This window comes from Ranitomeya imitator, chromosome 5, assembly GCF_032444005.1.
Source record: "Ranitomeya imitator isolate aRanImi1 chromosome 5, aRanImi1.pri, whole genome shotgun sequence".
NCBI classification, from domain to species: domain Eukaryota; kingdom Metazoa; phylum Chordata; class Amphibia; order Anura; family Dendrobatidae; genus Ranitomeya; species Ranitomeya imitator.
This window is the reverse complement of record NC_091286.1, coordinates 174,698,866-174,724,887: the sequence shown is the minus strand read 5'-3', so window position 1 is coordinate 174,724,887 and position 26,022 is coordinate 174,698,866. Positions and strand designations below refer to the sequence as shown.

The following is a 26,022-nucleotide window of genomic DNA, read 5'->3' as shown; positions in this document are numbered from 1 at the left end:
TTTGAACAACCAGAGTGTCTTTACATATCGCCACCATCACTGTCATCATCAGTTTCATATTTGGTCTGAGTGTCCTCGTCATTCATACACTCGCTGTCACACTGACAAAGATCGGTACAGGATAAGTTATTTTTTCGGCACGAACACCTTGAAGAAGAACAGTCATGTTTGCATTGACAACTAATCATCTCGATTATTGCTTTTGGAGCTGGAAGAACATCTGTCATGGTTGGTTTCAACTGTCCATCCAACCCTTTGTGATAGCCATTCTTCTCGGGATCCAGCTGAGAATCCTGCAAAGCAATGTTAGCTTGTCCCCACACTCTGGCTTGGATATGGACTCTGAGGACATGTTGTTTTAGAGCTCCGAGTGTAGGAGGTAACCTGTCACTTTCTGCCATATGCTTGCAAAATAGATGCCATCGCAGTTCGGGAATATTCTTAATAAAAATGCCTTTTGGAGAGTAAGCAAAACATACGAAGGTAGCAAGAGTTGACAACATAGTTTTGCTCACTTCTTTTTCAGTCGAAAGCTTTTGATTTGAATTCATACATGATGTTCTGACTCATAGTGAGTGCTGCTCGGTCAACAATTTTGGTCCTTCTTTGAGTTTCAAGGCTGTCAATCGGCCCTGTTATGATCCAACGGATAGCGGAATATAATTCTGCTGGAACGTCGTTTATGTCACTAGTGACCGTTATGGTGTTTTTATCATTGACTTCCGTTGTAAAATTAGCAATGCTTTTCCTAATTAACTGTGCTGCTTTGTAGATTGTCTGCATGTTGTCTGCATCATCACTACGACATTCCATTGCAGAATTAACCATGATTTCCTCACAGGCTTCTGGTGAATAAAGAACTGCTGATTCCCTTCTGTTTTTTGAAAGACAGGATTTCAGATGTGGCAAGGCATTCATTATAATTTCTTTGAGCCACTTTCTAGTGAATGTAGGTTTGTGATTTTCCACGCCTTCTATACCAAGCATATTCAAATAAGTGGTTTCGATATCTTGTATAGATAGATATGATTGGTTCTGTGTTTGAATATCCACTAGGTTTATCAACTCTAGCAGACTTGCACGTTGTAATAAGGGTTCTTTGTGGTCTGTTCTGTTGGTACTACGTTCTCGTTGTCCATGAAAAACATGCTTTGTCCAACAGCTTTTGTGGTACCGGACGTCAATAGAATGTGCATCCCCTGGTGCAATGCATGTGTTCAGTCTTGTTTTCAGTGTTAAATTATCTGATGTTTCAATAGCTTGTTTCAACGATTTCCCTGCGTTGACTGTCCTCACATTATAAAGCTTCTCATTCTCATCGTTCTGACAAAAGAAACATTTTTCCTTATCCAGTGGCCATGTATGTGACCTCGTGAATGGTGATGAAGAGTCAGATGTTAATGAACCTGATTCGTCCATTTCAGCACGTCCTCTTTTTAATCCTCGTTTCTTGGTAATGTGGCTACCAGTAGCTAATGCATGTGCATAACGGTCCCGGGCTCGTTGTATTTGGTCGTTGTTAATTGCATTTGTGTAACAACTTCGATGGTAGACTGCCTGATGTGTAGCGATTGTGTCTTTCCTGTTGCTAATCCGTCGATGGATATCAACATAGTTGCCATCTTGTAAACTTGCCCTCTCTGCTACTATGTCCAAAACGCGCTGGTAAGACTGTATCCGAGGATTTTGCACCAACTTCTCATTGCCATTGGAAGACTGACAGAGCATACATAGCTTCCAGTTGATAGGTGCCTCACCTTCACAAGTGACTTCAGTAGCTTGTGGTTTGTCTGTCATGTTCAACTCCTGTAATAAAAGAAAAAAAAAACATGTGATTCCTGTCATTATGTATTATTATGTCAATACTAATTAATTATAAAAAACTGCTGTAGTAAATATCTAAAACACATCTGCAACTAGTAATATTGCATTTCTTAGCCCTAAAATGTATGTTTAGCTGTCAAATTTTATTTTTATGTTATTTATAAGCTGAGATATTAACGAAAATTGGTTTTACGTCAGCCATTTTGTAAAATCCAATATGGCGGTCACGTGGGACTCGGGGCAAATGGAAACATTGTTTTTCGTATTGCTTATACTATAACCTTTCCAAAAATGTATAGTTTTCAGACTCTCCAAAAAAATCCGGCGAAGGCCTAAATCAATACATAGTGAACCGGACTATACTTACAACCTCGCCTAATTCCACCAAAACCCTTGTTCTCCTGTAATAATAAAAATAAAAAACAACAATATACCATAACTCTCCATCGTTCTCTGTCCCAAGCCGTAATCCATGTCTGGGGGATAAATAGTTTTCAACCTGGACAGTGCCAAGATGCCAAAAACGCCCAGTGTGAAGTTACTCTTGGAAGGTGGAGTAGAGGAAAAAGTGCCAGGGAGACTAGTCCTGATCTGGCACCCCCTAAAAATGAATTGGCAGATGAGGGGGTGTCAGCACAGGAGAAGTACTGCCTGCAGCAAGGCATGTCCTCTGCTCCAGTGAGGAGGGGAATAGGAGTGCGGGATAACCTTGAAAGGGGCTGGTAGTGGGGGACTCTGTCACAAAGAGTGGGATCGTTGAAGGATGTGTTGTCTTCCTGGTGCTTGAGTTCAGCACATCGCTCATTGGGTTGACACATCATTGGGAGGAGCTGGTGAGAAACCAGTGACTATGGTAAACATCGGCACCAATGACAAAGTTAGAGGTAGGTGGAATGTCCTTAACCCCTTCATGACCGGATCGTTTTTCATTTTTCACTCCCCTCCTTCCCAGAGCCATAACTTTTTTATTTTTCCGTCAGTATGGCCATGTGAGGGCTTATTTTTTGCCAGACGAGTTGTACTTTTGAACGACACCATTGGTTTTAGCATGTCGTGTACTAGAAAACAGGAAAAAAATTCCAAGTGTCTTGAAATTGCAAAAAAGTGCAAAGCCACACTTGTTTTTTGTTTGGCTTTTTTGCTAGGTTCACTAAATGCTAAAGCTGACCTGCCATTATGATTCTCCACGTTATTACGAGTTCATAAATACCAAACATGTCTAGGTTGTGTTTTATCTAAGTGGTGAAAAAAAAATCCAAGCTTTGCTAAAAAGGAAAAAAAATTGCACAATTTTCCGAAATATCCTGAGAAGTAAAATTAAGTACCCGAAGCAAATGGGACACTTTTATATGCATCCTGAATAGGACCTGTGAACATACATGCCCAATGAGCACACTGCGACTAATGAATACATGAACTCCAGTATTGCCACAAATGTTAAAAATGTAAAAGTCAGTTAGCGGTTTTTGATCAAAGAGCGCAAAAGCCATCCAACCACATTAAACTGTTCCTTTTACTATGGATGGTCCCTAGCCACTAAATGTCCAACCTTTCCATGTGCCAAAACAGCCTCATGTAAATAGGGAGTGAAAATGAAACCAGGCATAGGTCGAACTTAAAACCTTATATGGGAAAGATGGGTGGATAATGGTGCTGGGCCTTGGTGTGGCCCAGAAAAAATAGGAGCTGCACAATATTGCACAAATATTCTATGTGGCCAATATACTAACATATATGTACATGATGTGTCCGCACACTGCGACTAATGAGTACATGAACTCCAAAATAACTAGAAACATTGAAAACGTAAATGGTACTTAGTTAGCATTTTTCAGTCAGAGAACAAAAGCCAGCCAACCACATCAAGGTAACCTTTTAATATGGATGGTCCCTAACCATAATGTTTCTTTACGTTTGTTTAAGGGATGTCCAGTTTGTATATTTGTTTGAGGGACGTCCATTTCTAGGTAATTTCACTATTGTACCAAATTTAAGCCACTTCTTGATGATCTTCAGTGTTCGATGATACATAGACCTACACAGACCTCCTCCTCAACATCACATCTCTCCTACTAAAACATAAAACAAGCCACCCACTCTCCTTCTCCTACCTGCTTTCTCTGTGCTTCTCCTCACTGCTGGCTACATACCTCCCAATCCTGGACCACCACAGTTAATACCTCCCATTATTTCCCCCTCCTATCACTCCCAACCCAATATAAACACCCGAAATCTCACCTACTTCAAACTCATGCCCTTGACACCCACCACCCTGCTCTCTCTCTCTCTCTCTGGATCACTCTAGAATGCCCGCTCCGTCTGCAATAAACTCCATGTGATTCACGACAACTTTACCTCTCGCACTTTTTCCTTCCTGGGCCTCAGTAATACATGGCCGACACCCTCCGACACAGCCTTCCCTGCTGTGCTAAGTTAGGTCGGGCCCCACTTCACCCACACTCCTCGCCCTGGCAACAGACATGGTGGAGGAGTAGGCTTTCTCCTTTCTTCCAACTGTACCTTAAACCCAATCCCACCTCTTCCCTCCCTTATCCTCCCCTCTTTTGAAGTCCAGTCTGCATCTACTCTCCCTCCAACCTCCAAGTGGCCGTCATATACCGACCTCAAGGCCCCACCTCTGTCTTTATTGACCAGTTCTCCACCTGGCTTCTTCACTTTCTCTCTGGTGACATTCCCATTATCTTCATGGGTGACTTCAACATCTCCATTGACACCCACCAGTCAGCAGCCTACAAACTGCTGTCGCCCACTTTATCTTTTGGACTTTCTCAGTGGTCCTCCTCAGCCACCCACACAGATGGACATACATTAGACCTGGTCTTCACCCATCTCTGCTCCCTATCTAACTTCACAACCTCTCCCTCTATCTGACCACCATCTACTCACGTTCACAACACTGTCCTCCTCACCTGTCACCCATGTCCACCAAATTGCGCACCCCCGCAGAATCCTCGCACATCTAGAAACCTGCATACACTCTGACGCTATTCTACCGCTATCCTCCATATCTTCACTCCACAACACAGACACTGCGACTGGTTTCTACAATGTCACTCTTGCATCAGCTATCGACTCGGCCGCCCCTCTCATGCATAGCAGACTGCGACAAATCAATAGACAACCATGGCACAATAACATCACTAAAGAGCTTCGGCAAGTATCCAGAATTGCAGAGTGGCGTTGGAAGAAAATGCATTTGCAAGATGACGTCACCACATTCAATCAAGCAACACTCGCATTCAGATCAGCTCTCACCTCTGCTGAACAGGCCTACTTTACATCCCTCATATCTTCCTTATCCCACAACCCCAAACAGTTGTTCACCGCTTTTAACTCCCTCCTCTGCCCACCACTGCCCCCTCCAACTTCCCTAATGTCTGCCGAGGACTTTGCCATGCACTTCAAGAACAAGATAGACCAAACAAGGCAAGTCTTTATTGTCCGACCACCACAACCCCTTTGTATACCACTCTTCATCAATATACATGCTGCTTTTTTTGTTGCAGTTTTTCTATTCACAAACTTTTTGTTCTTGATAAGCACTTATTATGGGTGCTCAACACTGTAGCATTGGCTTCACACATGCCGTGTTTTCTCTTTTGCGACTTTATTTATCTATTAATGAATTCCTTGTTCTTGTTAAATACTCACATTCAGCTACACATTGTTGGTTCATTTTTTTTCAGTTTTATCTTATCAATTGTATCCACACATGTAACAATGGGTTAAATAGGTTTTTTTTACTCTTATTACTAGTTTTCTCAATTCCTCTCTCTTGCGGCTAATTTGTGGCTGTTCTTAGGAGCAGGAGTTTTCCGGCTCTTATCTCTCCCTTCTTTTGTTGATCAGCAACTATTGGTACTGTGTTATGTGCACTAAAGGTACCGTCACATTTAGCGACGCTGCAGCGATAAAAACAACGATGCCGATCGCTGCAGCGTCGCTGTTTAGTCGTTGTGTGGTCGCTGGAGAGTTGTCACACAGACAGCTCTCCAGCGACCAACGATGCCGAAGTCCCCGGGTAACCAGGGTAAAAAAAAAAAAAACACTACATACTTACATTCCGGTGTAAGCACCGGCCGTAAAGCAGAGCGGTGACCTCACCGCTGTGCTCTGCTTTACGGCCGGCCGGCGCTGACACAGTGCAGGGAAGCTGACGCCGGGGGACGCGACAGACACCGGAATGTAAGTATGTAGTGTTTTTTTTTTTATTTACAATGGTAACCAGGGTAAATATTGGGTTACTAAGTGCGGCCCTGCGCTTAGTAACCCGATGTTTACCCTGGTTACAAGTGAACACATCGCTAGATCGGCGTCACACACGCCGATTCAGCGATGTCAGCGGGTGATGCAGCGACGAAATAAAGTTCCAGACTTTCAGCTCCGACCAGCGATGTCACAGCAGGATCCTGATCGCTGCTGCGTGTCAAACACAACGATATCGCTATCCAGGACGCTGCAACGTCACGGATCGCTATCGTTATCGTTCTAAAGTTGCTCAGTGTGAAGGTACCTTAATTCATCTTGTTTGCATAGAGTCTTTGTGCTAATCCCTGCCGCAATGATCTGATAACATCATGCAGCCTAAAGGTACCTTCACACATAACGATATTGTTAACGATATCGTTGCTATTTGTGACGTAGCAACGATATCGTTAATGAAATCGTTATGTGTGACAGCGACCAACGATCAGGCCCCTGCTGGGAGATCGTTGGTCGCTGAATAAAGTCCAGAACTTTATTTCGTCGCTGGACTCCCTGGAGACATCGCTGGATCGGCGTGTGTGACACCGATCCAGCGATGTCTTCACTGGTAACCAGGGTAAACATCGGGTAACTAAGCGCAGGGCCACGCTTAGTAACCCGATGTTTACCCTGGTTACCATGCTAAAAGTAAAAAAAAACAAACAGTACATACTTACCTAACGCCGTCTGTCCTCCAGCGCTGTGCTCTGCACTCCTCCTGTACTGGCTGTGAGCCGGAAAGCAGAGCGGTGACGTCACCGCTCTGCTTTCCGGCTCCCAGCCAGTACAGGAGGAGAGCAGAGAAGCAGAGCGCAGCGCTGGAGGACAGACAGCGGTAGGTAAGTATCTAGTGTTTGTTTTTTTTTACTTTTAGGATGGTAACCAGGGTAAACATCGGGTTACTAAGCGCGGCCCTGCGCTTAGTTACCCGATGTTTACCCTGGTTACCGGCATCGTTGGTCGCTGGAGAGCTGTCTGTGTGACAGCTCTCCAGCGACCAAACAGCGACGCTGCAGCGATCCGGATCGTTGTCGGTATCGCTGCAGCGTCGCTTAATGTGAAGGGGCCTTAACATACCTTAACTTCTTGTGCTTTCTTCTACTGTCAGTTCTAAATCTCAAAATAGTTTGTGTTTTTTTCTCATTTTTTGATAACAATTAAATCTTTGTACTGATTTAGTTCATTAATAAGATTGGCTCGTGGCAAAACATACATTTACTTGCCATTTTAGTGCCACAAGCACACTTGTTGCGTCTTTTGTCTGTGACACTAATTATTTTGGTTTTGCCTTTGGTACTAAGTTTCAATAAAAATGTGTTTGTTTTTTATTTATTTATTTATTTATTTTTCATACCTTATGCTGCATGTTTAACGTTTAAAGTAATTAGTTATCAATAATTGTAGGCATAATTTTTCAATTTATAATAATAAATTTTATCTGTGTATTTTGTATATGATTTCATTGTATACATCTTTTTAATCTGTTTAATTGTTGATAATATTTTGGTTTTGTTGTATATGTATGTTGTTCTAATGGATCACTGTGTTATGGAACTTTTTATGTCTGCTTATCTTACGCCCACTTTTTAAACTAGTTATGTTAATTATTCACCCCACCTGTGTTTTCTGGTTCAGGGTATTTAAGTGGGACACATGGGTTTTTTGGAATGTCATGAGCATGGGAGCTTAGTCTCCAAAAACACATTGAGATTCTTACCCATATGGTTCGTGCTGAAGTCTGTATCCTCCATGTTTAAAGTTTGTGAATAAAGAAAATTATTTTTCACGGATTCGGTGAAGCTGGACATTCCTTCTTTTTTTTTTTTTTTTTAACCAATCAGTATTTATTGAACATTTTTCACAATAAACAACATATCAGAATGAAAAGGGAAGGTGGGGGGGAGGGAAGGGGGGATCAGGGGAAAAATCCAATGCATACCGTATTAAGGACCACAATGTAATCAATACAAAATACATAAATACAGTGTCACATAGAGGATAGAAAAAAAAAACAAAAAAAAAAAAACAAAAAACAAGAGCAGAATTGTAGGAGCAAACAGTTTAAATAAGGGAAAGGGCAGACTGAGATACAAATGGCGAGGACGTCCAAGGGTCCCACCACGAGAGGACCTTAGCTCTTTTCGATAGACCCCCTGCCATTATGACCTCATAACAAAAATGTAAATCAATCCTGGAAATCAGCTCTGCTCTGGAGGGGGAAACGGAGGTCTTCCAATGCTTCGCGATACATTGCCTAGCAGCCACTAGGATATTAGAAACTATGGGGCGCAGGGGGGCAGGGAGATCGATGAGGGAGATGCCCAGGACAGCGAGTTGGCCACTCAGAACAAATTCCTTCTTTTTTAGGTCAATGCCAAAACCCCATAACTTCACTCTCCAAAATCACTGAAAAAGAGCTTGCTCACCTCCTCTCCAAATCACACCTCACCACTTGTGCACTTGACCCCATCCCACCACCTCCCCAACCTCACCACCACACTGATCCCATCCCTAAGCCATCTCTTCAACCTATTACTATCTTCTGGTACCTTCCCCTCTGCTTTCAAACATGCCACAATCACAGCTATCCTCAAAAAGCTATCCCTTGACCCGAGCGCTATGTCCAGCTATCACCCCATATTTCTGCTTCTATTTGCTTCCAAACGCCTTGAGCAGCATGTCCACGCTGAACTTTCCTCTCATTTTGCATCTAACTTGCTCTTCGACAACCTACAATCTGGCTTCCCCCCACCATTCCACTGAGACTGCCCTGACCAACTTACTAACGACTTACAGCCAAAGCTAACAGACAATTCTCTATACTCCTCCTTCTTGACCTGTCCTCTGCTTTCGACACAGTTGACTACTGCCTCCTACTATAGATCCTCTCTTTCTTTGGTGTCAAATACCTTACCCTATCCTGGACCTCCTCATACCTTATCAACCGCACACTTAGCATTTCCTACTCCCATACTACCTCCTCATCTCGCCCTCTCTGTTGGTGTCCCTCAAGGCTCTATCCTAGGACCCCTTCTCTTCTCAATCTATACCCTTGGCCTGGGACAACTCATAAAGTCCTATGGCTTCCAGTACCATCTATATGCTGATGACACTCAGATCTACCTCTGGCCCAAATTTCGCCTCTCTGCTGTCCAGAATCCCAGAGTGTCTATCAGCCATATCCTCCTTCTTCTCCTCTCGCTTCCTCAAGCTCAATGTTGACAAATCTGAACTACCGTATATACTCGAATATAAGCCGAGATTTTCAGCCCAAATTTTTGGGCTGAAAGTGCCCCTCTCGGCTTATACTCGAGTCACAGTGGGCGGCAGGGTCGGCGGGTGAGGGGGAGAGGGCGCTGAGGCATACTCACCTAGTCCCGGCGCTCCTGACGCTCCCCCTGCCCGTCCCACCATCTCCGGGTGCCGCAGCTCTTCCCCTGTTCAGCGGTCACGTGGGACCGCTCATTAGAGAAATGAATATGGACTCCACTCCCATAGGGGTGGAGCCACATATTCATTCTTCTGAGCGGTGCCAGTGACCGCTGACAGGAAGGGCTGCGGCACCCGGAGACAGTGTGACAGGCAGGGGCAGCGTCAGGAGCGCCGGGACTAGGTGAGTATTTTATATTCACCTGTCCGCGTTCCACACGCTGGGCGTCGCTCCATCTTTCCGGTGCCGCTCCATCTTCCCTGCGCCGCTCCATCTCCCCGGCGTCTCTCCGCTCTGACTGTGCAGGTCAGAGGGTGCGATGACACATATATTGTGCGCGCCGCCCTCTGCCTGATCAGTCAGTGCGGAGAGACGCCGGGACGAGACGCCGGGAGCTGCAAGTAAGAGAGGTGAGTATGGCATTTTTTTTTTTATTGCAGCAGCAGCAATGGCAGAGCTTTCTATGGTACATCAATGGGGCAATAATGAACGATGCAGAGCACTATATGGTACATCAATGGGGCAATAATGAACGGTGCAGAGCACTATATGGCACAGCTATGGGGCAAGAATGAACGGTGCAGAGCACTATATGGCACAGCTATGGGGCAATAATGAACGGTGCAGAGCACTATATGGCACAGCTATGGGGCAATAATGAACGGTGCAGAGCACTATATGGCACAGCTATGGGGCAATAATGAACGGTGCAGAGCACTATATGGCACAGCTATGGGGCAATAATGGACAGTTCAGAGCACTATATGGCACAGCTATGGGACAATAATGAACGGTGCAGAGCACTATATGGTACAGCTATGGGGCAATAATGAACGGTGCAGAGCACTATATGGCACAGCTATGGGGCAATAATGAACGGTGCAGAGCACTATATGGCACAGCTATGGGGCAATAATGAACGGTGCAGAGCACTATATGGCACAGCTATGGGGCAAGAATGAACTGTGCAGAGCACTATATGGCTCAGCTATGGGGCAATAATGAACGGTGCAGAGCACTATATGGCACAGCTATGGGGCAATAATGGACAGTGCAGAGCACTATATGGCACAGCTTTCTATGGTACATCTATGGGGCAATAATGAACGGTGCAGAGCACTATATGGCACAGCTATGGGGCCATAATGAACGGTATGGAGCATCTATTTTTATTTTTCAAATTCACCGGTAGCTGCTGCATTTTCCACCCTAGGCTTATACTCGAGTCAATAAGTTTTCCCAGTTTTTTGTGGCAAAATTAGGGGGGTCGGCTTATACTCGGGTCGGCTTATACTCGAGTATATACGGTAATTATCTTTCCTCCATCTCGTATATCTTCCCTACCTCATCTATCTATCACAATAAATTACATCACACTTTCCCCTGTCCTGGTAATCTGCTGCCATGGAGTAACCCTTGACTCTGCCCTGTCCTTCAAACCACACATCCAAGCTGTCGGCACCTCCTGTCGCCTCCAGCGTAAAAATATTTCCACAATGCATCCTTTCCTCAACCCTCGCTCTACCAAAATTAATGTGCATGCCCTAATCATCTCCCGCCTCGACTACGGCAACATCCTCCTCTGTGCAGAAAAAATAAAAAAATATATACCAGCTCACCCTGTAGGCAAGTGTTGTGGGGAAGCACGGATATCGTGTAGTCATCACGTGAGCAAGCAATCCAAAAAAGAGAAAAAAATCCAGCTTCCAAAAACTTACAAATTTATTAAAGGGACACTGTCACCTGAGTTTGGAGGGAACAATCTTCAGCCATGGAGGCGGGGTTTTTGGGTGTTTGATTCACCCTTTCCTTACCCGCTGGCTGCATGCTGGCTGCAATATTGGATTGAAATTCATTCTCTGTCCTCCGTAGTACATGCCTGCACAAGACAATCTTGCCTTGCGCAGGCGTGTACTATGGAGGACAGAGAATGAATTTCAATCCAATATTGCAGCCAGCATGCAGCCAGCGGGTAAGGAAAGGGTGAATCAAACACCCAAAAACCCCGCCTCCATGGCAGAAGATTGTTCCCTCCAAATTCAGGTGACAGTGTCCCTTTAAGGATAAAAGGCAAAGTCCAGTCCAATCCAATAAATTACATAGTGATGAGTAGCAAGCTACGCGTTTCCAACAATGGTATGTTCTTTCTCAAAGCTACTGCATACCTGTGGCAGCAAGGTTAAATACCAGCTGTCACCAATGAGAATTACTCTGTCGATCACATGATAAACAGAGCAAATCATCTAGTTAAAAATCTTATATTTACAAAAAAACTAAGAATAACTTGAACAACTTACAAAAAAATGAACAAAGAAAAACGCAAGAAAAACATAATACATATTATAGTTGCAATTCAGTAGTGGAACATGATCTCTCTCCGCGCATTCAGACCTGCAGGGTGGCAGGGATTCAGGCAAAACATCCAGTATGGTTCAGGGTCATTAAACGTCTCTTGAAATCTCCCCCTCTTGCTGATAGTTTAAGTTTCTCAATGCCGATGACTCGCAGAGATGCCGTGCTCCTCTGATGACAGGTAATAAAGTGCTTAGATGCAAATGACATAGATCGATTATCATTAACAGAAGTAATAATATCTGTAATATGTTCAGAAATGCGAGTTTTGAGCATTCTTGTGGTGCATCCTATATAACTTAAATTACATTCTATACATTTAATCATGTAGATTACATTTTTACTACTACAATTAATGAACTGTTGTATTTTATATTGTTGTTTATCTTCACTGTCATAGAAAAAATGTGCAGTGTTAGAATGGGCACACGTTCTGCATCTAGAAGCACCACAGCGATAAAATCCACTGTAATGTAACCAGGTGCACAATGGGTTAACGGAGTTGAAAAAACTTGGAGAAAGAGTATCTGAGAGAGTGGTGGCTTTTTTTGCTAATACCTGACACCCTGACGATAAAATGGTAGAAAGTGTCTCATCTTCATACAGAATGGGAATATTTTTAAGAATCAATGATTTAATATTGTTGTATTGAGGGCTATATTGAATAGAGCAAATCACTTTTTGATTCTCAGTATTGCTACTATTTTTTTCTTTTGGTCTTATCATATCACATCGTTTTTTCTTTTGAACAATTTTCCTAGCCCTATTTAGCGACCAATTAGGATATCCCCTCTTTTTTAACTTTTCACAACATGTATCTATCTCTTGTCTTAAAGCCACAGCATCACTACAATTTCTGGTGATTCTATTTTATTCACCTACTGGTATTGACTTAATAGTGTGACTTGGGTGGCTACTAGAAGCATGTAAAATGCTGTTACCAGATAGAGGTTTATAATACATAGAAGTGGTGATGGTCTCATCAACAGTGCCACATAGTGCAAGATCCAAAAATGCAATCATATGGGGATCAGTACTGCACGTAAAACGAAGATTAAGCGCATTAGAATTAAAGTGGCTCAGAAGCTCTGGTATGGCAGATACATTACCACTCCAGATAAGGAGCGTATCATCTATGTATCTGCCATACCAGAGCACATCAGACAGAAAAGGGTTGTCATCAGAATACAAAAACAGTTCCTCCCAGTAGGACATAACCAAATTGGCTACCAAAGGTGAGTGCTTACCGCCCATAGAAACTTCCTTACATTGAAGATAAAACTGTCGGTCAAAAGAAAAATAGTTATGATTCATCAGAAAAAATACAGCTTGCATTATAAAATTACATAAATTACATAGATCATTAGTGTAATTACTGTATTTATCTAGATGGAATTCTAACGCCTGAATAATGACATTCTGTGGTATGGACGTGTAAAGAGAAATTACATCACACCCAATCCAATGAAAATTCTCCTTCCATGTAATATTAGAGAGTTGATATAAAGCCTCTTTAGAATCTCTCAAAAAACCTGGAACTCTCATAACTAAAGGCTGCAGCAACGAATCCACCCATTGACTAAGGTGCTCAGTCAGAGATCCTACTAGAAATAATAGGACGCATTGGAGGGGGTACAATTTCCTTGTGGACTTTGGGTAAACTGTATATAGTGGGCATGACAGGATGGTTAACTTTTAAATATTCCATCTGTGTTTTAGTCAGCACACCCAGCACTACACCATCATCCACCAAACAAAACAGCTCTTTTTAAAAGAGACTGTGGGATCTGTGGATAGTTTTTTATATGTGGTTTTATCATTTAGTAAATCATTCATCTGATCTCTATATGTAGCAGTATCCATCACCACAATTAAGCCACCCTCTGTCTTCACTGGTAACCAGGGTAAACATCAGGTTACTAAGCGCAGGGCCGCGCTTAGTAACCCGATGTTTACCCTGGTTACCAGCGTAAAAGTTAAAAAAAACAAACACTACATACTTACATTCCGGTGTCTGCTGCTTTCCGGCCGCTGTGCTCACAGTCAGTGCGGGAAGCACAGCGCCGGGGACAGACAGCGGAAGGTAAGTATGTAGTGTTTGTTTTTTTTACTTTTACGATGGTAACCAGGGTAAACATCGGGTTACTAAGCGCGGCCCTGCGCTTAGTAACCCGATGTTTACCCTGGTTACCGGCATCGATGGTCGCCGGAGAGCTGTCTGTGTGACAGCTCTCCAGCGACCAAACAGCGACGCTGCAGCGATCGACATCGTTGTCGGTATCGCTGCAGCGTCGCTGAGTGTGAAGGTACCTTTAAACTATATCAGCGAGAGGGGAATATTTCAAGAGACGTTTAATGCCCCGTGAAGCATACTGGCTGTTTTGCCTGAATCCCTGCCACCCTGCAGGTCTGAATGCGCGGAGAGAGTTCATGTTCCACTACTGAATTGCAACTATAATATGTATTATGTTTTTCTTGCGTTTTTCTTTGTTCATTTTTTTGTAAGTTGATCAAGTTATTCTTTGTTTTTTTGTAAATATAAGATTTTTAACTAGATGATTTGTGTTATGGCTGGCAATCAGGCAACACAGCGTGCAGTAATCAGCGCACATACAGAGATCTGGCAATAACCAAAAACAATAGGACGAGCTCTGAGACGTGGAATCTCTGTAGACTGCAGTACCTGATCTATCCTCACACAACTATAAGCAGCAGTGGATTGCGCCTATCACTACCTATGCAACTCGGCACTGCCTGAGGAGCTGACTAGCCTGAAGATAGAAATACAAGCCTAACTTACCTCAGAGAAATACCCCAAAGGAATAGGCAGCCCCCCACATATAATGACTGTTAGCAAGATGAAAAGACAAACGTAGGAATGAAATAGATTCAGCAAAGTGAGGCCCGATATTCTAGACAGAGCGAGGATAGCAAAGAGAACTATGCAGTCTACAAAAAACCCTAAAACGAAAACCACGCAAAGGGGCAAAAAGACCCACCGTGCCGAACTAACAGCACGGCGGTGCACCCCTTTGCTTCTCAGAGCTTCCAGCAAAAGTTAATAGCAAGCTGGACAGAAAAAACAGAAAACAAACTAGAAGCACTTATCTAGCAGAGCAGCAGGCCCAAGGAAAGATGCAGTAGCTCAGATCCAACACTGGAACATTGACAAGGAGCAAGGAAGACAGACTCAGGTGGAGCTAAATAGCAAGGCAGCCAACGAGCTCACCAAAACACCTGAGGGAGGAAGCCCAGAGACTGCAATACCACTTGTGACCACAGAAGTGAACTCAGCCACAGAATTCACAACAGATTTGCTCTGTTTATCATGTGATCGACAGAGTAATTCTCATTGGTGACAGCTGGTATTTAACCTTGCTGCCACAGGTATGCAGTAGCTTTGAGAAAGAACATACCATTGTTCGAAACGCGTTGCTTGCTACTCTTCACTATGTAATTTATTGGATTGGACTGGACTTTGCCTTTTATCCTTAATAAATTTGTAAGTTTTTGGAAGCTGGATTTTTTTCTCTTTTTTGAATCATCCTCTGTGGCCTACCTTCTAACACTCTCGCACCCCTCCAGTCCGTCCTTAACTCTGCTGCCCGATTAATTAATCTCTCTCCTCGCTACACTCCTGCTTCCCCTCTTTGCAAATCCCTTCACTGGCTCCCAATTTCCCAGCGTATCCAGTTTAAACTACTAACACTGACCTACAAAGCCAACCATAACCTTTCTCGTATGTTTCTGAACTAATCTCCCAATATCTTCCCTCACGTAACCTTCGGTCCTCCCAAGACCTCCTTCTCTCCTCCACGCTTATTCGCTCCTCACCCAATCGCCTCCAAGATTTCTCCCAAATATCCCCCATCCTCTGGAATTCTTTGCTCCATCACATCCGATTATCCACCACATTTCAATCCTTCAAACGGAGCCTGAAAACCCATCTCTTCAAAGAAGCTTACAGCCTGTAATGACCACACGGCCACCTCAACACCATCGGAGCTACTGCAATCCCCGACCTCCTGTCTCCTCCCCCATAATCCTGTTAAATGTAAGCCTGCAAGGGCAGGGTCCTTTTCCCTCTGTACCAGTCTATCATTGTTACTTTGTTTACTGAAAGTGATATCTGTATTTTGATGTAACCCCTTCTCAAGTACAGCACCATGGAATCAATGGTGCTATATAAATAAATAATAATAATATTATATCATGCCTGGAAATTGTTTGTACCCTTCCCTTGACTGATAACTATCAAAAATGAGATCCCATTGCTGTGTTGTAAGTTGTTTTCACACCATGGCTTTGCTGTAAAAATCAACTAAGAAAATGTCAGGAAAGTTCTAGAACAGCTAAGCCATTTATAGAATTAACTAGATTGTGGCCCGATTCTAACGCATCGGGTATTCTAGAATATGCATGTCCCCGTAGTATATGGACAATGATGATTCCAGAATTCGCGGCACACTGTGCCCGTCGCTGATTGGTCGAGGCAACCTTTATGACATCATCGTCGCCATGGTAACCATTATGACATCTACGTCGATACTGTGCCCGTCGCTGAATCAGAAACGTGAGATGTCTACGTCCTTTATGACATCATCGTCACTGTGCCCGTTGCTGATTGGTCGAGGCCTGGCGGCCTCGACCAATCAGACGCGGGATTTCTACGTCCTTTATGACATCATCGTCGCTGTGCCCGTTGCTGATTGGTCGAGGCCTGGCGGCCTCGACCAATCAGACGCGGGATTTCTACGTCCTTTATGACATCATCGTCGCTGTGCCCGTTGCTGATTGGTCGAGGCCTGGCGGCCTCGACCAATCAGACGCGGGATTTCTACGTCCTTTATGACATCATCGTCGCTGTGCCCGTTGCTGATTGGTCGAGGCCTGGCGGCCTCGACCAATCAGAGAGCCAGGATTTCCAGGACAGACAGACAGACAGACAGACGGAAAAACCCTTAGGCAATTATATATATAGATAGGAATCACTGTAAATGATAGCAGCTACATACTGACTACTATTTAACATGAGTTTAAAAGTGATTGGCTCATTATGCTCACAACCACAATCCCAATTATAATAGGGTATTCACACTTATTCAAACACATATGATACATACAAAAATGTGGATTATATAAGCCAGGAATAGGGTAAACGTATAATGAAGAAAATGTATTTAAAAAAAATATAGCAAATGTTATTACATGTCATCAATGACAGTAAAATTGCACAGAAACTGAAGATGATGAATGGTCATTGGTGAAGACGCAAGAGCAGGCAAAGCATTAAGACTGAGAACAGTGACCCTGTACAGCCCCCCGATGAAGCCCACGTGAAATGCGCATCTGGGATGTGTCACACATGGGTGAGCCTTGATTACTGTATGTACTGCTGCTTTCTGTATGTTTTGTCTTTTTATCAGGGTTACTGCTCCCAGTGTTAATGTTACTACTACTACTGTATGTGCTGCGTGCACCACATGAAGTTGTATTTAAATTGAGGTTATAATTGTGGATATAGATAATAGTCTCTGCGTATATGGATTCATTTGTAACTAAACAAGTCTTGGTGTAATTTTTTTTTCTTGCATGATAAAATTCTGTAATTTTAACAATGGTGTGTTGACTTCTTATATACACAGTATATTAACCCCTTTCTGACGTCGGACGGGTTAGTACATCCGAGGTCAGATCCCCTGCTTTGATGCAGGGCTCCGCGGTGAGCCCGCATCAAAGCTGGGACATGTCAGTTGTTTTGAACAGCTGACATGTGCCCGTTATAGGCGCGAGCAGAATCGCGATCTGCCCGCGCCTATTAACTAGTTAAATGCCGCTGTCAAACGCAGTCAGCGGCATTTAACTACCGCTTCTGGCCGGGCGGCCGGAAATGACGGCATCGCCGACCACCGTCACATGATCGGAGGTCGGCGATGCTTCTGCATTGTAACCATAGAGGTCTTTGAGACCTCAATGGTTACTGATTGCCGGTAGCTGTGAGCGCCACCCTGTGGTCGGCGCTCACAGCACACCTGCAATTCTGCTACATAGCAGCGAATAGCAGATCGCTGATATGTAGCAGAGCCGATCGTGCTGTGCCTGCTTCTAGCCTCCCATAGAGGCTATTGAAGCATGGCAAAAGTTAAAAAAAAAAGTGAAAAAAAAAGTGAAAAAAAAAATATATATAAAAGTTTAAATCACCCCACTTTCGCCCCAATCAAAATAAATCAATTAAAAAAAAATCAAATCTACGCATATTTGGTATCGCCGCGCTCAGAATCGCCCGATCTATCAATTAAAAAAAAGCATTAACCTGATCGCTAAACAGCGTAGCGAGAAAAAAATTCGAAACGCCAGAATTACGTTTTTTTGGTCGCCGCGACATTGCATTAAAATGCAATAACGGGCGATCAAAAGAACGTATCTGCACCAAAATGCTATCATTAAAAACATCATCTCAGCACGCAAAAAATAAGCCCTCAACCAACCCCAGATCATGAAAAATGGAGATGCTACGAGTATCGGAAAATGGCGCAATTTTTTTTTTTTTTTAGCAAAGTTTGGAATTTTTTTTTACCACTTAGGTAAAAAATAACCTAGTCATGTTAGGTGTCTATGAACTCGTAATGACCTGGAGAATCATAATGGCAGGTCAGTTTTAGCATTTAGTGAACCTAGCAAAAAAGCCAAACAAAAAACAAGTGTGGGATTGCACTTTTTTTGCAATTTCACCGCACTTGGAATTTTTTTCCCGTTTTCTAGTACACGACATGCTAAAACCAATGATGTCGTTCAAAAGCACAACTCGTCCCGCAAAAAATAAGCCCTCACATTGCCAAATTGACGGAAAAATAAAAAAAGTTATGGCTCTGGGAAGGAGGGGAGTGAGAAACGAACACGGAAAAACGAAAAATCCCAAGGTCATGAAGGGGTTAAGCTCTTTCTGTGTCTGATTTTGCAAAAGATAAAACTAGACTTTAAAGAAGATTGTCACCCCCAAAACCCAGTTACAACTAATACGATAGGCATGATTTGTGTCCCATATATGACCATTGCAAATGTGGGTGGTCGGAGCCACCTTGTCATATGCTAAACTCTCACCACTCCCTGTGCTGACTGACAGCGCTGTGTGAACTGAGTCCTCAGTGGGGAGCACTCACCCTGACCCTCCAAGCAGGTCCACACACGTCCACCTTCCAGCTGATTTGTGTAAACAGAGTTGTGGGGGGAGACAGAAGCCCTTTAATACCTAACTTTAAATGGAGAAAATGATGTTGCTTTGTAAAGTAAGTATTTTATTCATGTGTTACAGCTCGCCTTTATGTACTTGGCCCAGGAGGTAACAGGAGACTTGACCGAAAAGCAGTACGTATCTGGTGTGAGAAGTTTTGTCACACAAAGGATTCTGACAGGTGAGCACTTTTAATCTCATAATATCAGTCCCATGGAGAACACAGCAGAGCTCTGATCTCACATTATTTTTTGTTTGTGAAAATTGTGTTTAACATTAACCCCTTCTTGTCATGCTCCATATATGTACTGTTCTGCCACAATGCGAAGTACATATACGGCGCTGCAATTTCCGGTCATCGTATGGTGACAGTTAACATGGCTGCTGTCTCTGACATCGCCCACGTCGGCAATCACTTTGATTGGCTGATCCAAATTGTTCAGCCAATCACAGCCATGTCCCAATAAAGTTGAGGGGGAAAAAACAATGTGACATGCTGTGATTGGTACTGTCTGTGATCGCGACCTCACCTCGGCTGATTGCCCCCTTTGGCCCCGATTGGTCAGTAACTATTGATCAGCCAATCAGCAGCAAAGGGGTTAATCTAAAATAGCGATCACCACTCTGCACGTCAGAGTTAGCATGCAAAGCGGTTGTATATCCCCCTGTGTTACCTGAGATAGAGAAATTCATTGGTGGCCTGGCCAGTGCGATCTGATTCTTGCGACCTCCTGCGATCTGTCTCCTGTGGTGTGCTGTGTGTTCTGGCTGCTGTGTGACTTATCTGTGATCACAGCAGCAGTTCCCCAATCCCTGTTTACCCCCCATCACCCCACCCAAAATCACACCCAATTGTATTTTTGGAGCACATTTTTGTGCTTTTTCATGTGCGCTGCGTCCTATGCTGAGCATTTGTGCCCTTCTCGTGGTTGCAGAGCTCTGATCAGTATCGCTGCTTATCAAAGTTTGCGCCAACAGACTTTTAAAATTTTTTAGATATAGTTATAGTGGATGTCGCAGTATAAGTGACGATCATTTTCTTTTAGAAAAAAAAATACTAGTATACAGTAACTTTATAGGTAGGGAGGTAACGTTTTTCTTTAAAAAAAAAACAAAAACAAATAGCTATGACTGGGTAACCTCGCTAGCGCATTAGGAGAGCGTGTCCGTGTTAGTGACTTCAGTTTTTCAGTTTTGCAAAAGCAAAAATTGTACAGAGTAAATTTATAGCTAGGGCATTAGTTTAGTGACCATCACTGTAATTTTTTTATACAAACTTTTTTTTCTTTTACATCTAGTGATTTTTCTTATTTTTTTTTCTTCTAAGTGTTTCTTCTAAATTTTAACTTTTTCTCTACTTTTTTCTTTTTTTTTTCTCTACTTTTTATAATAAATAGTACCCTTTACACACGACCCACACAATATACGTGTAAAAGCACCACTTAGGCTACTTTCACACTAGCGTTAACTGCAATCCGTCACAATGCGTCGTTTTGCAGAAAAAACGCATCCTGCAAAAGTGCTTGCAGGATGCCTTTTTTCCCCATAGACTTGTATTGACGAATGACGATGCATTGCAACGAATTCCCACACGTCGCATCCGTCATGCGACGGATGCGTCATGCTTTGGCGGACCGTCGGGAGCAAAAAAACGCTACATGTAACGTTTTTTGCTGCCGGCGGACCGCTTTTTCCGACCGCGCATGCGCAGCCGGAACTCCTCCCCCACCTCGCCGCACCTCACAATGGGGCAGTGGATGCGATGAAAATCTGCATCCGCTGCACCCGTTGTGCGGCGCTTACAACGCTAGCGTCGGTATCCTCGGCCCGACACACTGCGACGGGCCAAGCCTGACGCTAGTGTGAAAGAAGCCTTACACACATATCCCCAATGTTTTGAAGAATAAAATAAAAATGACCCATTCGTGAAGAAGACACTTCACCAGAGGAGGCATATTCTTTCCTTGTCTACAACATGGATTCAGGCAGTGAGGAAAATCCCACATTTCTCTATTTTTTTCCTCCTCCTCATCTAGGGAGGAGAGACCCCCAACAAGGCGCCCTGTTGCCCCTGCAACCCATACAGCAATTGATCCCATATGGACTCCATTCCCCGAAAATTATCAGCCTGTCATTCCAGATTTCATGGGCAGCTCAGGAATTCATTTTGATGTTACAGGCGTCGCTGAAATTGACTTTCTCAAATTCTTTTTGAGCGGAAAAATAATAAATATTATCGTGTCCCAGACAATTTTGTATGCGCATTAATTTTTCACCTAAAATCCCATGTCATCATACACCATGTGGACCCCTGTAAATGTAGCAGAAATTATAACTGCTGCTTATAGAAATAGTAAAAAAAAAGTTTCAGTAATACTGGAGTACTGATATTCTCTACAGCACACCGGTATTCCATATGGCCATGACAAGGACACAATTTGAAGTGATTCAAAAATGTTGCATTATAGTGATAAGCGCAGTGTGCTCCCCGAGACTATCCTAACTTTCATCATCTATATAAAATTTGGCCAGTATTTTACCACTTCACTTTTTTCTGCTTTTAAAAATTGAATTTTTCTAGACCTTGAGTCTCTAGTGGCTTTGCTATTTAGTTTAGTCCAGTATTTGACCACTTCAGCAGAATATTTGCTGAGCCGTCCAACCCCCAAAGGGACACCTCTGTGGATGAATCTATGGTTCATTTCAAACGGAGGTTAAAATTCAGAAAATACCTTAGATGTACTATCCCGTCGAGGTGCCCTGGGCCTATCTGACCCTCGACGGGATAGTACGTCATAGCGATCGGCTGCGCTCACGGGGGGAGCGCGACCGATCGCGGCTTGGTGTCAGCTGCCTATCGCAGCTGACATCTGGCACTATGTGCCAGGAGCGGTCACGGACCGCCCCCGGCACATTAACTCCCGGCACACCGCGATCAAACATGATCGCGGTGTGCCGGCGGTATAGGGAAGCGTCGCGCAGGGAGGGGGCTCCCTGCGGGCTTCCCTGAGACCCCCGCAGCAACGCGATGTGATCGCGTTGCTGCGAGGGTCTCCTAACCTCCCTCCCTGTAGCAGGCCCGGATCCAAGATGGCCGCGGCATCCAGGTCCTGCAGGGAGGGAGGTGGCTTACCAAGTGCCTGTTCAGAGCAGGCGCTTGGTAAGCCTGCAGTGCTCTAAGTCAGATCACTGATCTGACAGAGTGCTGTGCAAACTGTCAGATCAGTGATCTGTGATGTCCCCCCTCCCCCCCGGGACAAAGTTAAAAAATAAAAAAAAAAATTTCCACATGTGTAAAAAATAAAAAAATAATAAAAAATCCTAAATAATGAAAAAAATATATATATATTGTTCCCATAAATACATTTCTTTAGCTAAATAAAAAAAAACAATAAAAGTACACATATTTTGTATCGCCGCATCCGTAAAGACCCAGCCTATAAAACTGTCCCACTAGTTAACCCCTTCAGTAAACACCGTAAGGAAAAAAAAAAATGAGGCAAAAAACAATGCTTTATTATCATACCGCCGAACAAAAAGTGGAATAACACGCGATCAAAAAGACAGATATAAATAAGCATGGTACCGCTGAAAACGTCATCTTGTCCCGCAAAAAACGAGCCGCCATACAGCATCATCAGCGAAAAAATAAAAAAGTTATAGTCCTCAGAATAAAGCGATGCAAAAATAATTATTTTTTCTATAAAATAGTTTTCATCGTATAAAAGCGCCAAAACATTAAAAAATAATATAAATGAGGTATCGCTGTAATCGTACTGACCCGAAGAATAAAACTGCTTTATCAATTTTACCAAACGCAGAACGGGATAACTGCCTCCCCCAAAAGAAGTTCATGAATAGCTGGTTTTCGGTCATTCTGCCTCACAAAAATCGGAATAAAAAGCGATCAAAAAATGTCACGTGCCCGAAAATGTTTCCAATAAAAACGGTAACTCGTCCCACAAAAAACAAGACCTCACATGACTCTGTGGACTCAAATATGGAAAAATTATAGCTGTCAAAATGTGGTAACGCAAAAAATATTTCAGTAACGCAAAAAAAGTGTCTTTCAGTGTGTGACGGCTGCCAATCATAAAAATCCGCTAAATAACTCGCTATAAAAGTAAATCAAACCCCCCTTCATCACCCCCTTAGTTAGGGAAAAATTAAAAAATTAAAAAAATGTATTTCCATTTTCCCATTAGGGTTAGGGCTAGGGTTAAGGCTACAGTTAGGGTTGGGGCTAAAGTTAGGGTTAGGGTTGGGGCTAAAGATAGGGTTAGGGTTTGGATTACATTTACGGTTGGGATTAGGGTTAGGGGTGTGTCTGGGTTAGAGGTGTGGTTAGGGTTACCGTTGGGATTAGGCTTAGGGATGTGTTTGCATTAGGGTTTCAGTTATAAATGGGGAGTTTCCACTGTTTAGGCACATCAGGGGCTCTCCAAACGCGACATGGCGTCCGATCTCAATTCCAGCCAGTTCTGCTTTGAAAAAGTAAAACAGTGCTCCTTCCCTTCCGAGCTCTCCCGTGTGCCCAAACAGGGGTTTACCCCAATATATGGGGTATCAGCGTACTCAGGACAAATTGGACAACAACTTTTGGGGTCCAATTTCTCCTGTTACCCTTGGGAAAATACAAAACTGGGGGCTAAAAAATAATTTTTGTGGGAAAAAAAAATTGTTTTATTTTCACGGCTCTGCGTTATAAACTGTAGTGAAACACGTGGGGGTTCAAAGTTCTCACAACACATCTAGGTAAGTTCCTTGAGGGGTCTAGTTTCCAATATGGGGTCACTTGTGGGGGGTTTCTACTGTTTAGGTACATTAGGGGCTCTGCAAATGCAATGTGACGCCTGCAGACCAATCCATCTAAGTCTGCATTCCAAATGATGCTCCTTCTCTTCCGAGCCCTCCCATGCACCCAAACCGTGGTTCCCCCCCACATATGGGGTATCAGCGTACTCAGGACAAATAGGACAACAACTTTTGGGGTCCAATTTCTCCTGTTACCCTCGGGAAAATACAAAACTGGGGGCTAAAATATAATTTTTGTGGGAAAAAAAATTGTTTTATTTTTATGGCTCTGCATTATAAACTTCTGTGAAGCACTTGGTGGGTCAAAGTGCTCACCACACATCCAGATAACTTTCTTAGGGGGTCTACTTTCCAAAATGGTGTCACTTGTGGGGGGTTTCAATGTTTAGGCACATCAGTGGCTCTCCAAATGCAACATGGCGTCCCATCTCAATTCCTGTCAATTTTGCATTGATAAGTCAAACGGCGCTCCTTCCCTTCTGAGCTCTCCCATGCGCCCAAACAGTGGTTTACCCCCCACATATGGGGTATCAGCGTACTCAGGACAAATTGTACAACAACTTTTGGGGTCCAGTTTCTTCTCTTACCCTTGGGAAAATAAAACATTGGGGGGCAAAAAGATAATTTTTGTGAAAAAATATGATTTTTTATTTTTACGGTTCTGCGTTATAAACTTCTGTGAAGCACTTGGTGGGTCAAAGTGCCCACCACACCTCTAGATAAGTTCCTTAGGGGGTCTACTTTCCAAAATGGTGTCACTTGTGGGGGGTTTCAATGTTTAGGCACATCAGTGGCTCTCCAAACGCAACATGGCGTCCCATCTCAATTCCTGTCAATTTTGCATTGAAAAGTCAAATGGCGCTCCTTCGCTTCCGAGCTCTGTCATGCGCCCAAACAGTGGTTTACCCCCACATATGGGGTATTGGCATACTCAGGACAAATTGTACAACAACGTTTTGGGTCCATTTTCTCCTGTTACCCTTGGTAAAATAAAACAAATTGGAGCTGAAGTAAATTTTTTGTGAAAAAAAAGTTAAATGTTCATTTTTATTTACACATTCCAAAAATTCCTGTGAAACACCTGAAGGGTTAATAAACTTCTTGAATGTGGTTTTGAGCACCTTGAGGGGTGCAGTTTTTAGAATGGTGTCACACTTGGGTATTTTCTATCATATAGACCCCTCAAAATGACTTCAAATGAGATGTGGTCCCTAAAAAAAAATGGTGTTGTAAAAATGAGAAATTGCTGGTCAACTTTTAACCCTTATAACTCCCTAACTCCCTAACACAAAAAAAAATTTTGGTTCCAAAATTCTGCTGATGTAAAGTAGACATGTGGGAAATGTTACTTATTAAGTATTTTGTGTAACATATCTCTGTGATTTAATTGCATAAGAATGCAAAGTTGGAAAATTGCGAAATTTTCAAAATTTTTGCCAAATTTCCTTTTTTTTTCACAAATAAATGTAGGTAATATCAAAGAAATTTTACCACTATCATGAAGTACAATATGTCACGAGAAAACAATATCAGAATCACCAGGATCCGTTGAAGCGTTCCAGAGTTATAACCTCATAAAGGGACAGTGGTCAGAATTGTAAAAATTGGCCTGGTCATTGATGTGCAAACCACCCTTGGGGGTAAAGGGGTTAAACAGTACAAGCTGTGCAACAGTACCTCGGGATACACACAGATTTGGGGTCTACTAAGTGAAGGACATCTAGATTGACAACCCCGAATGCACCCCTATCCTGGGGGTGAGTTGAAAAAATTGTGTGGAAATTGCTGCACCCACTGCTGGATAAGGGTTATCACCTCTACATAGATAACTTTTGCACCAGCATCCCACTCTTCAAGACCTTCTCTGTCAGAGGAACAGTTGCAAGCGACAGTGTGCGGAAAAAAAATCAGCGAGGCCTCCCTAAGCCGCTAATTAGGCAACTGTTGAGGGCGAAAGCAGAACCCAATTCAGCGACAACATGATGGTAGTCAAGTATAAGGACAAGAGAGATGTCCTTATCTTGACCACCAGACGCCGTGACAACAGCTCCCTCGTCACTGTCCAAGGTACCACAATACAAGTCCCAAAGCCAGATTGCATCTT

The 26,022-nt window shown here is 43.2% G+C and overlaps 1 protein-coding gene across 2 annotated transcripts in view; it reads left to right on the top strand.

Moving 5' to 3' along the window:
- Nucleotides 1–26,022, top strand: part of GNPAT (glyceronephosphate O-acyltransferase) — a 433,316-nt gene that overhangs the window by 337,752 nt on the left and 69,542 nt on the right. For both annotated transcript variants that reach the window (XM_069769345.1, XM_069769344.1), the window contains one exon: nucleotides 19,185–19,284. In XM_069769345.1, the coding sequence (XP_069625446.1) occupies nucleotides 19,185–19,284 (100 nt within the window). The remainder of the gene's footprint in view (nucleotides 1–19,184; nucleotides 19,285–26,022) is intronic.